Source organism: Artemia sp. Qi Xiang Cuo, chromosome 11 (assembly GCF_049724085.1).
Source record: "Artemia sp. Qi Xiang Cuo chromosome 11, ASM4972408v1, whole genome shotgun sequence".
In the NCBI taxonomy this organism is placed as follows: Eukaryota; Metazoa; Arthropoda; class Branchiopoda; order Anostraca; family Artemiidae; genus Artemia; species Artemia sp. Qi Xiang Cuo.
In genome coordinates, this window is record NC_142804.1 from 4,546,344 (window position 1) to 4,562,522 (window position 16,179).

The 16,179-nt window shown below is 33.1% G+C and overlaps 1 protein-coding gene across 1 annotated transcript in view; it reads right to left on the reverse strand.

Annotated features, from left to right (window-relative positions):
* Nucleotides 1–349: 349 nt before the first annotated feature.
* LOC148946556 (annexin B9-like) overlaps nucleotides 350–16,179 on the reverse strand; it is a 41,735-nt gene continuing 25,905 nt past the window's right edge. The window contains exons 4-7 of the mRNA XM_089097441.1: nucleotides 7,587–7,739; nucleotides 3,908–4,081; nucleotides 2,003–2,184; nucleotides 350–488 (exon numbers count right to left, since the gene is read on the reverse strand). Of these exons, the coding sequence (XP_088953567.1) occupies nucleotides 441–488; nucleotides 2,003–2,184; nucleotides 3,908–4,081; nucleotides 7,587–7,739 (557 nt within the window). The 3' untranslated portion in view covers nucleotides 350–440. The remainder of the gene's footprint in view (nucleotides 489–2,002; nucleotides 2,185–3,907; nucleotides 4,082–7,586; nucleotides 7,740–16,179) is intronic.

Genomic DNA, 16,179 nt, shown 5'->3' on the forward strand with positions numbered 1-16,179 from the left:
ATGTCTGGGGAGTAATATTTCAGATTAAGAGAGTTTGGGGACACAAGGTAGGAAAATATGGGACCTAATTAGTCCTATGAACTTACCTGTTGCTTCTACAACCTATACTAAAGCAGTTTTTGTGTTTAAAAGTACCGTCCTACTTCCGAACATACCAGGATGTAACTATAATGTTACCTCCAATGACGCGTAACTATGCAGAAAAAATCTGAGCAAGGAGTCACACATTGTCATCATGATATAAAATAATAATTGAAGGTAATTTTTAGAGTTTCTAGGGACAACTTTTTCCCCCAATGCCCTTCTCTATCTGTACTATTAAGCCTCCGTAATCCCAAAAGATTGAAAAAATTCAGAAATTTTTTTATTTTCTAATAGCACATCCAGCATAAAGGTTAAACAAATCCAGAACAGCAGCAATAATTTCTTCCGTGGGGCATTTAGAGCAAGACCAAAAGCATTCTTTTGAAGTCACCAGAAGTATCGTTCTGAAAAAATAGGTAATTATTATTTACATACAAGTAATTTCTTAGTATCTTAAAACCAATAATAGATAGTTTTTTTAATGTGATTATTTTTTTTCTATTTCGTTTAATGCGTATATTCGGCTTTTTAAGACCGGGTACAAATCTACCAGATGTTCGCATTTAAACACATTCAGGCAAGTCTAATACTATTTTTCTTTTCTAATATAAAACAGCTCTTACACAACATAATAATTGAGTGTAAAAATGTGAATCTGCTTATACCTAATGAGCCTAATTACCGATAGAAAGGGTCGCACAATTTTGCGAGGAAGTGTATCGGGAACTTTCTATTAAAATTCCTTATACCATAACGGACAAATTCAGATTTAGTCTTCTTTTTTTAATCCAGGAACATGTCGTACAAAGCTAATTTTCAATTTGGCTTAAATGTCATAAATTCGTAGAACATTATAAGCAATGTTAGACAGAAGTAAAAAGAAGAAAGAATAGTATAAAAGAAAATTATAAGGAATAGTGTAAAAGAAAAAAGAATAATAATAATAGCAACCGACTTACACTGATTCTAAAGAGAGAATCTTGGCCAAAAATTTCCGTATTAGATAATAAGAATAGCCTTTAAAAATAATAATAATCTTTCTTAATCTTCCTGTATCTCATCACCCTTTCTAATTCCTCAACTTTTGAACTGACCTAATCTTCAACAGCTTATTCGATACATTCTAGGAAAGCTAGTGAACCACCGACACACACATGCTTGTGTAAAAAAAAAACGAAGAAATTCTACAGAAACCGATCAAGTCAAATTTAACTTTTTTGTTCTTCATATTGGTTTTAAGCAATACACAGGAAGACAGGAAAACCATTCAGGTATGAAAAAGAAGGGATTATTTGTATTCTTTTTCTGAATGGTTAATGAAAATACTCCACAGGATTAAACCAATAGGATTAAAGCACACTTTCGGTTATTGAAATTCGGGAATCTAATCTTCATTTGTGTTATTGATTTAACTTTGTGCCTGTTGCTCTTGTGTTGGAGTATTCAGTCTGGGAGGTGGGCAGCCTCCTTCATACAGTACAAAATATATTTGTTTTAAGTTTTGTTATCGCTCTTTTCTTTTATTTAAAAAAGAAACTTTCTTACATAATGATTTTTTTAAATACCATGCTTAGAAACATTTTTATATTTTTGAAGAGGTCTGGGCCAATTCAGGTCCATGCATTTTACTTTAAAGTCTCTATTTTGTATTACAGTAGCACTAGAATGAAAGGGCTCATTTAGGTCTGTTTGATTTAAGCAACAGAGTAGGATTATCCTAAAATGACTGGGACCTTCACTATTTTCAACACTCTGCTCTTTACGCTGAAGTTAAAGTACTTCATCAAGATGGTTTACAAAAAATACCAATTTCCATAAAAATAGTATTTCTGCAGCTCACAATGACAAAAAACTATTTAATCAGAAAGAAATTGAAAATTGAAATAAGAATTCTAATTGAAAAGATTGAAAAACTTACTTCAACTGCCTCTTCTAAAGACTTCTCATATTTTTTCATAAATTCTTGCTTCACATCTCCTAGATCAATCTCTGAACGGCTCACAATCATTCTTATCAAAGGTTTTTCTCTTGTGCCAAATCCCGCCATTGACTTGTAAATTCGCTCAGCGTAATATTTTTGCTCATTTTTGGCACAAGCCACTATAACAATAAATTCAAATACTTATTGTCACTATCACGTCTAAAGATCGTATCTGACATTTTAGCACATTCGAGATAATTGCAAAAAATTTTTGTTAAGCTGTTCTGAAAGAGAGGATAAACAGGGAAATGTATGTTCAATCACATTTCCATCCCCTGACCTACATTGCCTTAATGATCCCTTTTAAGAACAGACAGGCCAATGGTTTTTGACAATTCTGAAATGCTCTGAAAATCCTTTTCATGAGGACAACTTAGCAAATGGGTTTTGACAATGATCCCAGAAGCCTGAAAATGCAAGATGCGATATTTAACCTTGACAGTGACGTTCTTATGGTGGCTTCACTCCAATCAAACACATTTCTTATCAAGCAACAGGGGTACCAATGAGTGGGCAACGAGGTCTTTGAAAATCCCCCTAGTCTTTGAAAATGCCTTTATTGGTATCTTGAATTCATAATTTATTAATAATTTTGGAGAGCATGCGCACACAGAAGTTTTCTGTCATAAACAGAAGCAACAAACGAAACTGAATCTTTCTTCTATTTGACTAACTGGTTTGTCAGTTGCTTTGGGTGAATATCAAAACCTGCTAACATTAAGTTTGTAGCAGTAGAGTGGCGTTAATGGGGGGGGGGAGGGAGGGCTGCCCAGCCCACTAAATTTAAAAAATGTATTTTTTTTGTGTTTTCACTGAAAATAACAATTTTTTTAATGGATGAAACAAAAAATTGCCTCCCTATAAATGACAAATATATTAATGCCCGCTTCCCATATTTCTGTGAATTGTTACAACTGTATCAGCAGCTGCAACCTAGCACAGGGCAAACCATAGCCCACAGGAGCTGAAATTCGTAAGGCGGATTCTTAAAGAAGCTGCATTGTTAAAAATATTTCCCAAGCAGCGCTCTCTGGGAATAATTATTTCGCTCCAACTTCCTGTAATACCATTGTTCTATATTATAAGAAGAAATTTTAAAGAATTTCCGGGAAGAGCCTAAGACATCTCAAAATGATATGAAATCGAAATAAAAATCAACTGCTGTTTTTAAATTACAAATTGAAATGACTATTGTCAAAAATCCATAACTAAAAGGTCATAGTCCCCCATCTTAAACAAAAAGGAAAATTACATTTTCCATGGGTAGTACAGATGTCTCCTTTTTTCTGGGATGAAAGAAACTTTGAGATCACTTCATAGAAGGGAATAAATTGGTCAGTTCGTATCAAGACATATATTAAAATCAAACTTTTCAAAAAAAAGATAAATTTTTCTCACATTCATAAAATGGTGTTTATTTTTTTTTTTAGATAACTCCATTTTATCTTGGCAGCATCAAGATGGTCTTTAATACCATAAATATTTTAAAAAGGCGTATCACCAGTGTTTAGAGACAAGTAAAAGTTTGATATGCTTAAGATAGACAACTTGAATTAGAGAAGAAACAAAACTGAAACGTTTTTAAAATTATTGCTTATAACTAATCCAACGGCTAATATAACTAAGTAACTAAATAACTAAAATAACTGGTCAAAGGCAGAACGGCCGATTGATAAAGCCCAGAGAATTCCAGAATGAATTGAGTATAATCCTTATTATCAGGAAAGGCAAAAATTATGTTCATTTCAAAGTGTATAACGTTGCAATTTCAATGTTCTTCCTTAGCAGGCCAACCACATACATTAACTCACTGGCCTAATATTTTAGAAAGTCCTTACTTACAGATAGCACACAGGCCTTTTTGGATGTGGCCAGAAAACTCCCTTTCGACGGCTTTCTTCAAAGAGTTCCCAGTCATTTCTTTATATTGCCTTTGTACTTCGTTTAGATGGGGATAGCTGCTCCGGCACATAATTTTAATGAAGTCGGACTCGTCAGTGCCCCAAGATCCTTCACCTAAAATTTAAATGACTAATTACTTGGGAAATAAGAATTTGAGTAAATGCTCGTGGGACTTAAATCCACCCCATCCTTGAAAAAAAGGATTTTTTTTTACCGAATTTTTGTAAAATTAAAAGAAAAGCGGCTTTTTCCTCTGATTTGGAAATGAGTTGTGAAGCAAACGTCTAATTTCTTAGCAGTTTGAACCTCCCAGGAAAAGAAAAAAAAACAACTAAAAATTAATTTTTGAGCATTTTGAGAAAGAAAGAAAAAACACGAAAAAAAATTTAAATGAAAATATTATAAAGCAATGTTGCGATTTTGATTTGATCAAATTCTCCACTCCCCCCAAAAAACAACATGCCACTTTAATACAACTGTGAGACAAATACCTTATTTTTGTTTTTCAATTTAGATTACAATCAAAGTGTGTAACATTCAAGTTTATTTTTGTATTTTATTGGAAAACAGCATACCACTATTTTTAAAATAAGATTCATGTATTATCAAATACACACACAATGATAATGACACACTACACTAGTTTTCGAAAGAATCCTCCAAAGGGGGAAGACTTACGAGTCAGTCTCTCAGGGAAAAAAAAGTCACTTACTCATATAGAGCAAAAATTGTATAGAATACAAAAATTGAAATCAAATAGATTGAATAAATTAAATAGTTAAATAGAGTTAAACAAATCTTGTGCAAAAAAGATAAAAGAAAAAAAAAGAAATAACTTAAAATAAGCCAGAACTTTCTTAACAATTTTTTTTTAGCAGCTTAAAATAGTGGCACCTTCGAGCTTGTCAAGGCATAATGTTCCACGCAATTTGCCTTGTCGTTACAGGATTAAAGTCTGAACTTACAGAAGGAGTAAAAGAAACTTGAGCATGAATTTCTTCTACATGGCTTTTTGAAACTTGAGCATGACTTGTTTGTATTACAAAATAAAAACTACGCATCGATGATGATTCTCAAGTTTGTTAACAACGGCAATTCGGATCAAAACAGTGACTACTCTCATCCTATTATCAGAGGGTTTAAATCAGAGGGTTCCCAAACTTTTTTGTCACTTAGACCTCTTACGAAATTTCGCTAGTTATTGTGGACCCCTGTTGCTAACTTTCTACCACATTCCAAAAACTGGACAAAAAATGTGAAGATTAGAACTAATTACGGAAATATTTGTCGCAGCTGAGTTCCAATCACAAACTAAAAGTTTTCGAAAAAGAAAGTGAACATTGATTGCTAATCAATAATTAATTAACTAATTAGTTATTTTAAACTAATTAGTAAATTATTTATTTTAAATTAAAAATTAGTTATTTTAAAGTAATATTTTAAACTAATATTTTAAAAAGTTAAAACATTAACTAATTAATGGAGTTTGCCGTGACTGTCTAAAAAGTGAAGTTGGCTAGTAAATAAGGGGATTTCAACCAACTTTGCTTTTTTTACATCTACTCATAGCAAAAGAAACTAATCAATTCTCGCTTATGTTATTTAGAAAACTTCTCATTTGGAATGACAAAAATAGGAAGAAATAGTATATTTTATTGTGTTGTATTTATTCAAATACTTAATTATTACACTATTTATCATTATTGCTTCCATATTACATTGTAACATGATAACAATTATAATATAATTAAAATTAAACATCAATAACGCAATGTAACTTCTGCAATGACAATCACAAAATAATGACGAAATAGTGACAAATAATCACAAATAATGATAATTTGAATGACAGGAATGCACTTGATGGACTGACAGCAAATTATCAGTATTTGGCTTACGTTTTGTTAGAAATAACTACAAATCTTGGCGTTCTGTGATATTCAATCTGGTTCTTTTTTTTGTTAAAAGGTTTACAACAAAACTAAAACTTCTTTTGATAATATATGACGAGGGAAATGCTATCAAAAGCTTTATTGAAATTCCCAACATTCCAGGATATTTTTAGGGTATCTCTGCATGCAGCCAAAATATTTGATACCATCTTTTAAATTCCACCTTCAGATCCTAATTAGTGCTAAGTTCGAGGTCCTCTTGTAGCAACGCATTTTCCATTTCCATTCCATCAAATGAATTTAAGATTCATGGTAGTATTTCCATTGTCAAAATATCTTCAAATTGGATTTTGAGGTCATCAAGCAGGGCAATTAAACATTTAACATATCTCTGAATATCCTCATCAAGGCAATCTACCTGTGACAAGTTTGAAAACTAGGAAAATTTCTTCCAATTCATATATTTCAAATATCCAAGAAAAGCTAAAATTACACCCTTTGTTTTTTTTTTATTTAGGCTTCCCCCTTGTAATTGTAAGTTAATACCATTAAATTTTTTGAACAAAACTGTCAAATATTCCATCTCTGCTTTCGAATTGATGTGGTATTCTTTTAAATCTGGATCTATACTTTCCAAAAACTCTAAAACTGACTCAAAGATTGAATAAAATCTTTTTAAACACGCACCTTTCCTATCACTCAAATTTCTTGCTACTAGGTGTTGTTGTTGGATGACACCATAAATTACAATTACTATTTTTATGAGTAAGAGTTGCTGTGCTTTTTCAAATATTGTCTGCCGACATCAATAGGTGAAGTCAAGCCAAAAATTTATATCATCACTATCCGAACCAGATGTATTTTTGTGGACCCCTGCTTATAAATTATGGACCCCTTTTTTCACCACGCAAATGTAGACCCCCTTTGAGTCTCACATGGACCCCTAGGAGTCCATCTGGACCCTTTTGGGAATCACTGGTTTAAATGCAATGCCGAAATTTTAAGATATTCAAAATAAAAGGGACGAAACTTTCATTCATTTTTTTTTTACCGTTAGTTTTTATCTATCGTTTAAATATTCATTATTTAACTTTTTAATATAGATTATATAAATCAATACAAAAAGCACAAAAATTGATGGCAAAAAAACTAAATAGTCACTTATCCACTTTAAACATTCTGATACGTTTTTGAATATTATGGACGACTCAAATAAAAAAGAAGAAGAACAATAAATTGATACTAATAATAATGCAGTAAAACTGAAAATGAAGAAAAATTAATGCAAGTCAAAGATGTTCCTTTAGGAAATATAAAAATAACGAGAATACGTAATATATTCGTGTATAAACTTATGAGAAAAATAAAAAAAAGGTATAATAGTTCACAAAAAGTCATAAGTGAGAAACGCTGGGACAAATACTATAAATTTTTGAAATAAAATTGATCTAATATGCAGAAATTACAAGCTCTAAATATTGCCTTTCGTATGCCAAAAAAAAAGACTTAGACAAATAGCACAAGTTTCATTTATAAGAGCAGGAAACATGCTAAGATTATCATACAAAATAAAGCAACATCTTTGACAGCTTAAATATCCAAAATTCTGTATATGATTTTCATTGTTTTGGAAAAAAGTTTTTAAAATATAATCTGGTGTATGTCAAATAGTTGTGATTAATAATATATATATAAAAAAATAAAGTGCAATTAGGTTTCAAATTTACCCGCTTCATAGAGTGTAATAGCATCAGCACGAGCGGAATCTTCATCAACAAAATGACCTTCTTTTCTTGATCCTTGAACAAGAGCAACCAAAAGATTTCTAAAGTCACCCGAAGTATCACTTGCAACTGCGTCCTCAAGTGAAGTATCATACACTGGAAAACAGTAAATGAATTACTATCGAGAGTTTTCCTAGCTAAAGAGCCGGTGGTCGATTATTACACAAAATTGCTATAAAATTAGTCTAAATACTTTTGATTTTTCATCTGAGGGGAGAGGTTTCCCCCCCCCCACAAACACATTAAATGCATAAAGATTAAGGGTTAAAATATACATTTTGAATGGACTGGAAATTCTTTGTAAATGTGTTAATCAGCTGCACAGCCCCCCCCCCCAAAAAAAAAACGAAGCAAAGGTTGTACGAGGCCATTGAATTAGGTGCCTAAAATAAGTAGTGAGCAGAACAGACATCCTAAAATTTTGAATTGGTTCCAAATTCGAAATTTTTTTCAAATTTTAAGTTTTGTCCGCTTATCATGAGGCGTGATAATTGGCCGAATTATTAAAGCGACATGTGTTAAGTGTTCGCCGGTGTGTCACCCTAAGCTGCACCATAAAAAAATTTAGCCATGGTTCGTTTACACATTGCGGATATTCATGCAGATTTAGCAATCCGTGCAGAAATTCCGTCCGTTTTCGTGCTAGAAAAAATCTCTACCTTTCCGCAACGTTTTGGTCAAATCAGGACGGAATCTTGGCAAGGTTTTTAAATGAATAAAACCATGAATATGGATTATCAAAAACTACACGATTTTATAACTTTGATTCAAGGCTACCCCAGCTTGTATGATCCTGCGCACACAGGCTATAAGAAAACTAAGAAAAACGGTGTCATTTGGCTCTCTATTGCTCAACAGCTTTCAGAAGACGGTAAGAACATAATACCCTTCTTGATGTTTTGATGATAGCTACAGCGGATAGCCACCATATGGCTACCAATAAGTTCTTTCATCCCTTTGACTCTAGGCCACGCTGTTGCAATAATAATAATTTGAAATTTTTGCCTTAAAACGCAGCGTTATTTTAGCCATAGTTCGAACAGAAACGGACGGATTTCCGCATGGATTTCCGAAATGTTTAAACGAACCATCATAGTTCTTAGCCATAACTTTTGAAGCAAAGCCTTGCACCTGCTGATGGAATAGATAAAAACGTGAACCGTTTTGAAGCTAGTGTTAAAAGGCCGTAAGCAAATCGTCGAAAAATCAAAATGAAGATCCATTCCGTGTTGTTTGTAATCTCACATATTTGGTTATAGTCTATCATGTGAACATATTTGAACTTAGTTGAACAAAATTAATTGAACTTAGTGTACTAATTGTTGATTTATGAAAAAATTACTAATCGGTTTGGTTTACACCGGCCCAATGTTTTGATTTACAAGTGTCCAACAAGCGTTATTTTCGGCTGAAAGTCGGGTAGTGGGAGAGAGAGAAAGATATTCAAGGGAAGTCAATTAAGGCTTAAGTTCATACAGTTCTAAAACTCATATACGCCTTTGATTTAAATTAATTAAAAAAATTCAACAAAATAAGTTTTTTAAAGAAAAGTAAAGAGCTCCATTAAGCCAAAAATAAGCAAAAATAAAGTAAAATAATCTTCAAAGCGTAAAACTACCACAAATCATTATCAATAGATGAAACTCAAAACGAACAGAAATTACAATAAATATCCGAGTCAAACTCCAAACGAGCAAAAATAACATGTGTAATGCTGATAACCCTGCCTTCTCAAGACCAGAACACAGTTTGCGCTTTATTGAAAAAAAGAAAAAAAATGACCGTGGATAGTCAGTTGTATTGAAATATAACCTATTGATATTTATTCCTTAAAGTTTTGATGATTTTTTCTTTATGAAAGTAAGAAAAGTGAAAATATTTCAAACGTGTTTTGTTTTCAGTAAAGCGGAATTTGTGTTCTGGTCTTGAAAAGGCAAGGGGGTTATCAGCCCTACTCATGTTAGTTTTTGCTCGTTTGAAGTTTGACTCGGCTATTTATTGTAATTTCTATTTCTTTGTGTTTCATCTATTTATTGATAATGATAAATAGCTCTCTTAAAATTTCAATCGGATACGTTTTGGGAAATGATAGGCTTGGGGGGAGGGGGAGGGGTGACGTCCCTCGATTTACTTTTGACTCTTAAAAAGTGCACTGAAACTTCAAACTTCCAATCCAATAAGTTCCATGCGATCCAAAGTTTATACAACTACCCGTTCCATAAAAACCTTGCCAATGTGCCCTGGGCATAACTTACAATCCTTGCCCATAGACTCTATGGGATTATGTCCACCCTAAAGACATTGACATATGGTTTTTGGACTATTGGTAACAAAATGGCTATCGCACAATTTCAATTGAATGTGTTTTGGGAAATGAGGATGTCACGGAGGAGGGAGGGGGGGCTAGTTGCTCTCCACCATATTTGACTTTTAAAAGAGAGCCAGAACTATACATTTCAAATAAAATGAGCCTCTTCTAAAGTTCACACGACCACCTCTTCCATAAAACCTTATATACCCCCGGGGCATAACTTAAAACCTTTATCCCCAGACTCTGAGGGATTCTGTCCACCCCAAAGGCCTTATTATATGGTCTTTGGACTATTTTTGAACACATTGCCATCTCAAAAATTTCTATCGGATGTATTTGTGGAAAATCAAACTTAGGAAGGGGGGCTGCCCCCGATCACTATGACTATTAAAAAGGAAACTAAAATATCTGATTTCCATTATAATGAACCTTCGTCGGTGTTTATACGACCAACTTTTCCATTAAAACCTTATATGCCCTCGAGGCAAAACTTATAGTTGTTGTGCTGAGGGATCGGGGGGGGGGGGGGTGTCATCCTCAAAGATATTATTTTCAGACCTTTCAGCTACGCTGAACATATGGCTATCTCAAAATTTTGATTAAATGTGTTTTGGGAATTGATTGGCGTGGGGGGGGGGCTTGTTGCCCTCCAATCACTTTTGACTATTATCACTTTGAATCTTAAAAAGGGTGCTAGAACTTCTGATAATCAATTCAGTGAGTCCCTCCAAAGTTTATACGACAACCCTTTTTATAAGAACCTTATTTGCCTCCAGGGCATAACTTATAACCATTGGGTGGCGGGGAGGGGTGGGGTTATCATCCTCAAAGACATAATTTCCGTACCTTTTAACTACGCTGAACAAAATGGCTATCGTCACAATTTTTTATTGGATGTGTTTGTAGAAATGGTGGGCGTGTGAGGGGGATTAATTCCACTCCAAATACTTTTGACTATTAAAAGGGGCACTGGCCCCTTCCATTTCCAATCGAATAGCCTTTTTTCGAAATTACGACAACAAATATTCATCTCAAAATTCTTATAAGTGGCATTTAGGGAAAATACGAGGTGTGGGAGGGTATCCATCCTCCGATCACTCTGAATCTTAAAAAGGGCACTACAACTTCTGATTACCAATCCAATGAGCCCCATTCGAAGTTTATACGATTACCGTTTCTATATAAACCTTATATGCCCCCAGGACATAACTTGCAATCCTTACTCTGAGGATTGTAGGGAGGGGGTGTGTCATCCTCAAAGACATAATTTCCGGACCTTTCAACTGCTTTGAACAAAATTGCTATCTCAAAATTTTGATTGAATGTGTTTGGGGAAATGGTGGGTGAGGGAGGGGTGTTAGTTGCCCTTCAATCACTTTTGACTATTAAAAAGGGCAGTAGCCCTTTCAACTTCCAATTGAATGAGCCCTTTTAGAAGTTTTACGACAACTTCTTTGATACGAAGTGATCTGGTCTAAAACCAAAAACAAATAAATAAATAATACATTGTGGCCACATTAGTAGGGTGCCTCATCTGGATTTGCTTGCAGGTAAGGGAATTATCATGTTATTTGCTTGCCTTACGTTCCTTGGCACCTTTCCAGAGCATGTACTTGACGATGGAGAAAAAGGGTTAAAGTGATTAGCAATTACGAGCGGGGATTCCCCGCTGGTTCCTGAATTGCCTTACATTCCTTGGTACCTTTCCAGAGCATGTACTTGACGATGTAGAAAAAGGGTTAAAGTGATTAGCAGTTACGAGCAGGGATCCCCCACTGGTTCCTGAATTGCCTTACGTTCCTTGGTACCTTTCCAGAGCATGTACTTGACGATAGAGAAGAAGGGTTAAAGTGATTAGCAGTTAAGGGAACCTCAATGGCGTTTGAACAGTGTTGTCAGTTTAAAATAGGGTCCAACGTTATAGTATACTAAAAAGTTGATACTAAGAGAGATGAAGATGGCAAGAAAAGAATTTTAATAAAGAAATTCACAACAAACCATAGAAATCCTTACAGATCAAGTAGTGAGGTATACATGAGTGTGAACAATCATGGATCATGAGCACCAACAACCCCAGGGCCTGCAACCCTCCATACGTCCATAGGTCCCCTGTCCCCAAACTGGAGGAGTGCCCCCTTGCGACCACGGTTTTGCCCCCCCTCTTTTTTTTTTTTTTTGGCAAGTTACATTTTTTATGTTAACAAGTATCATTCATTACGATAGTAGCTTTCAAATGTGAAACTTACGTCCATTTTTGGTTCGCAAAATTTACTTGGTGGTCATTCAAAAGCGAGGATTTTTGTTGAATAAATAATCCTTGTACCTTTTAAAATAGCTTTACGGGGTTTGAGAGACTCTGTTGTTTTATTCTCTGTGATTTTTTCTTTACTTGATGGTCATTCAAAAAGCAATGAATTTTTGTTAAATAAATACTTCTTATACCTTTTAAAATAGCTTTACGGGGTTTGAGAGACTCTGTTGTTTTATTGTGTGTGATTTTTTCTTTACTTGATGGTCATTCAAAATGTGAGGATTTTTGTTAAATAAATAATTCTTTTACCTTTTAAATTAGCTTTACGGGGTTTGAGAGACTCTGTTGATTTTTTCCGTGTGTTATCATCGTTACTTTGTTTTCTTTAAAAAAGCGAGAATTTTTGTTAAATAAATTATTCTAATACATATTAAAAAATCTTTCCGGGGTTTGAGTTAATCTGTTTTTTTATTCCTTTTATATTTTCTTCTATTGGTGGTAATTCAAAAAGAGAGTATTTCTGTTATATAAATATTTCTTATACCTTTTAAAATAGCTTTCCGGGGTTTGAGATACTCTTTTGTTTTATTCTGTCTGTTTTCTCTTTACTTGATAGTCATTCAAAAAGCGAGGATTTCTGTTAAATAAATAATTCTTATACCTTTTAAAATAGCTTTGCGGGGTTTGAGAGACTCTGTTGTTTTGTTCTGTCTGTTTTTTCTTTACTTGATGGTGATTCAAAAAGTAACAATTTTTGTTAAATAAATAATTCATGTATATGTTAAAATGAGTTTACGGGGGTTTGGAGAGGCTGTTGTCTTATTCCGTGTGATTTGTCCTGTACTTGGTGATCATACAAAAAGTGAGGATTTTTTTTAAATAAATAATTCTTGTACCTTTTAAAATAGCTTTACGGGGTTTGAGAGACTCTGTTGTTTTATTCTGTGTGATTTTTTCTTCACTTGGCGGTCATTAAAAAAGCAACTAGTTTTGTTAAATAAATAATTCTTATACCTTTTAAAATAGCTTTACAGGGTTTGAGAGACTCTGTTGTATTAGTCCATTTACTTTTTTCTTTAATTGGTTCTCATTGAAAAATCGAGTATATATGTTAAATTAATATTTCTTGTACATTTTAAAATAGCTTTACTGGATTTGAGAGACTGTTGTTACATTCTGTGTGATTTTTTTGAATTTGTGGTCATTCAAAAAAGCGAAGATTTTTGTTCAATAAATAGTAAGTGAGTAAGTAGGTAGCAAACTCTTTCTTGAATTCACCTCTTGGATACACAATACAGAAATTTATTTCAGGAAATTATGAAAAAAAAATTTAGACGGGGTTACGTGCGCTTTTTGACTGGCAAATAAGAAAAGAAAAAATCATGAAGAATAAAACTACAGGTTCACTCGGAACCCGTATATCTATTTTAAAAGTTATAAGAATTATTTATTAAACAAACATCCTACCTTTATGAATAGGAATCAAGAAAGAATATATCAGAAAGATTAAAAAAAATGAGTAAAAATGAAAAATTATATCTCTTTTAAAGTTAATGATAAGAATTAATTTAAAAATCATAATCGCCTTTTTGAATGACAAGCAATTAAATAAAAAATCAGAAAAAATAAGACAACAGAGTCTCTCAAACCCCGTAAAGCTATTTTAAAAGGTATATGAATTATTTATTTAACAAGAATCCTTGCTTTTTGAATGACCATCAAGTAAAGATAAAATCACACAGAATAAAACAACAAGTTCAAGTTCAAGTTCAATCATTTTATTAGTAACATATACATGTATATAATTGACATAGGCCCATGGGGAGACAAGCTCGAAAAACTAGGCCTAGACAAAGATACAATAAAAAATTTTACGCTACAATACAAAGATAATTACGACGGCAAAGATACAATAATACAAAAATAATATGAAAGTAGCAGCTAGCCCAGGATCCAAATATAAATATAAATATAAATATATATATAAAAAAAAGAGAGATCAATATTATTAAATATAAATTCATACTAAAAGATAGCCGAGAGGCCCACATTCACATAGAACAAAAATCCAAACAAATAACTTAATCATATTAAAAAGACACTTAATTAAAAATAATCCTGAACTAAATGAAATTTAAGATTCCTTTTTATTAAATGGATAGAAGAAAAATTATCAATAAAATCCTTGTGAGCATCCCAGCACCGGGCTATTGACACAAACTGGGCGAATTTAGATCTCTCAGTACTATACTTGTCAATGTAGATACTCTTTTTTTGTCGAATGTTATAACGACGTAAATCTTGTGATTGGGAGAACAAACTTTGATTGAGGTAATATGGAGTTAATTTCTTAATGTCATAATTAAATTTGAAAACAATTGCTCCAAAAGTAAATTATTGAGATGCTGAAAGTATATCTAAATAAGTTTATAAAGATGCTGTAGAAGACTTATTTGGAAGTGAAATAGGCGATGAAATAAAAAGTTTCAGGATTCTTACTGCTTTATTTTGTAAAATCTGTATTGGTTTAATATGGCTTTTAAATGTAGATAAGTATACTAGAGAACAATAATTAATATTAAACTGAATCAGAGCAAAATAAATGCTTTGTAAAGCAGAGTAGGGCAAATAATACTTCTACCTCTGCATTAAACCATCACATCTTTAAATGTTTAAGCGCAGATTTTGAATTTGTGTTTTAAAAGATAATCTTTCATCAATCATAAGTCCAAGGTACTTTATCACATTCGCCCGAGATATCGATAATAGATACTTTGAAGAAGTAACTCGGGTAATACGAGGGCATATATTTGACTTCCTGCCGTAAATTATGAAACTAGTTTTTGATAAATTAAAAGCAATAAAATTTGCGGAACACCATTCAAGAACATTAGAAAATGCAGTATCAAGTTTTGCCTCCAACTCCTCGTCATTCCTCTCAGAAATTGAAACTGCCGTATCATCAGCAAAATGTGTGCTGAGACATGGGATTGCCAAAGCGCGGGGAAAATCATTTATATAAACTAGAAAAAGCAGAGGACCTAGGACAGAGCCCTGAGGCACCCCAACCATCGAGGACTGAGGAACAGGTAAAGAGAGAAAATTACCTCCATCTATTCGTTGCTTTCTCTTATCAAGATAAGATTTAACTAGATCCAACGCCGGTCCGCGTACACCACAATTATCCAATTTACGAAAAAGAATACAATGGGATATTGTATTGAATGCTTTTTTAAAATCCAAGTATATTGTTGCTGGAATTTCACCTCTATCTAAGCATTCATGAATATATTGGATGAGAGCAATGATAGCGTGCTCAGTATTGTGTCCAGACCTAAAACCAAACTGGGAATTTGTGAAAAAATTAAACGATTTAAGAAAATCATAGATCCTTTTATAAATTGCCTTCTCAAATATTTTAGAAAATGCTGACAAAATAGAAATAGGGCGGTAATTTGATGGATTTTCAGGAGAGTCACCTTTGTGAAGCGGAATTATCCTCGCTTTAACAGAGTCTCTCAAACCCCGTAAAGCTATTTTAAAAGGTACGAGAATTATTTATTTAACAAAAATCCTCGCTTTTTGAATGACCATCAAGTAAAGAAAAAATCAAATGGAATAAGACAACAGAGTCCTCACACAGAGAGAAACAGAGAGACACAATGAGAAAAGAAAAAAATCCTCGCTTTTTGAATGACCACCAAGAAAAGAAAAAACACACAAAATAAAACAACAGAGTCTCGCAAACCCCGTAAAGCTAATTTAAAAGGTATAAGAAATATTTATTTAACAGAAATCCTCGCTTTTTGAATGACCATCAAGTAAAGAAAAAAATACAGAATAAAACAACAGAGTTTCTCAAACCCCGTAAAGCTATTTTAAAAGGTATAAGAATTATTTATTTAACAGAAATCCTCGCTTTTTGATTGACCATCAAGTAAAGAAAAAATCACACAGAATAAAACAACAGAGTC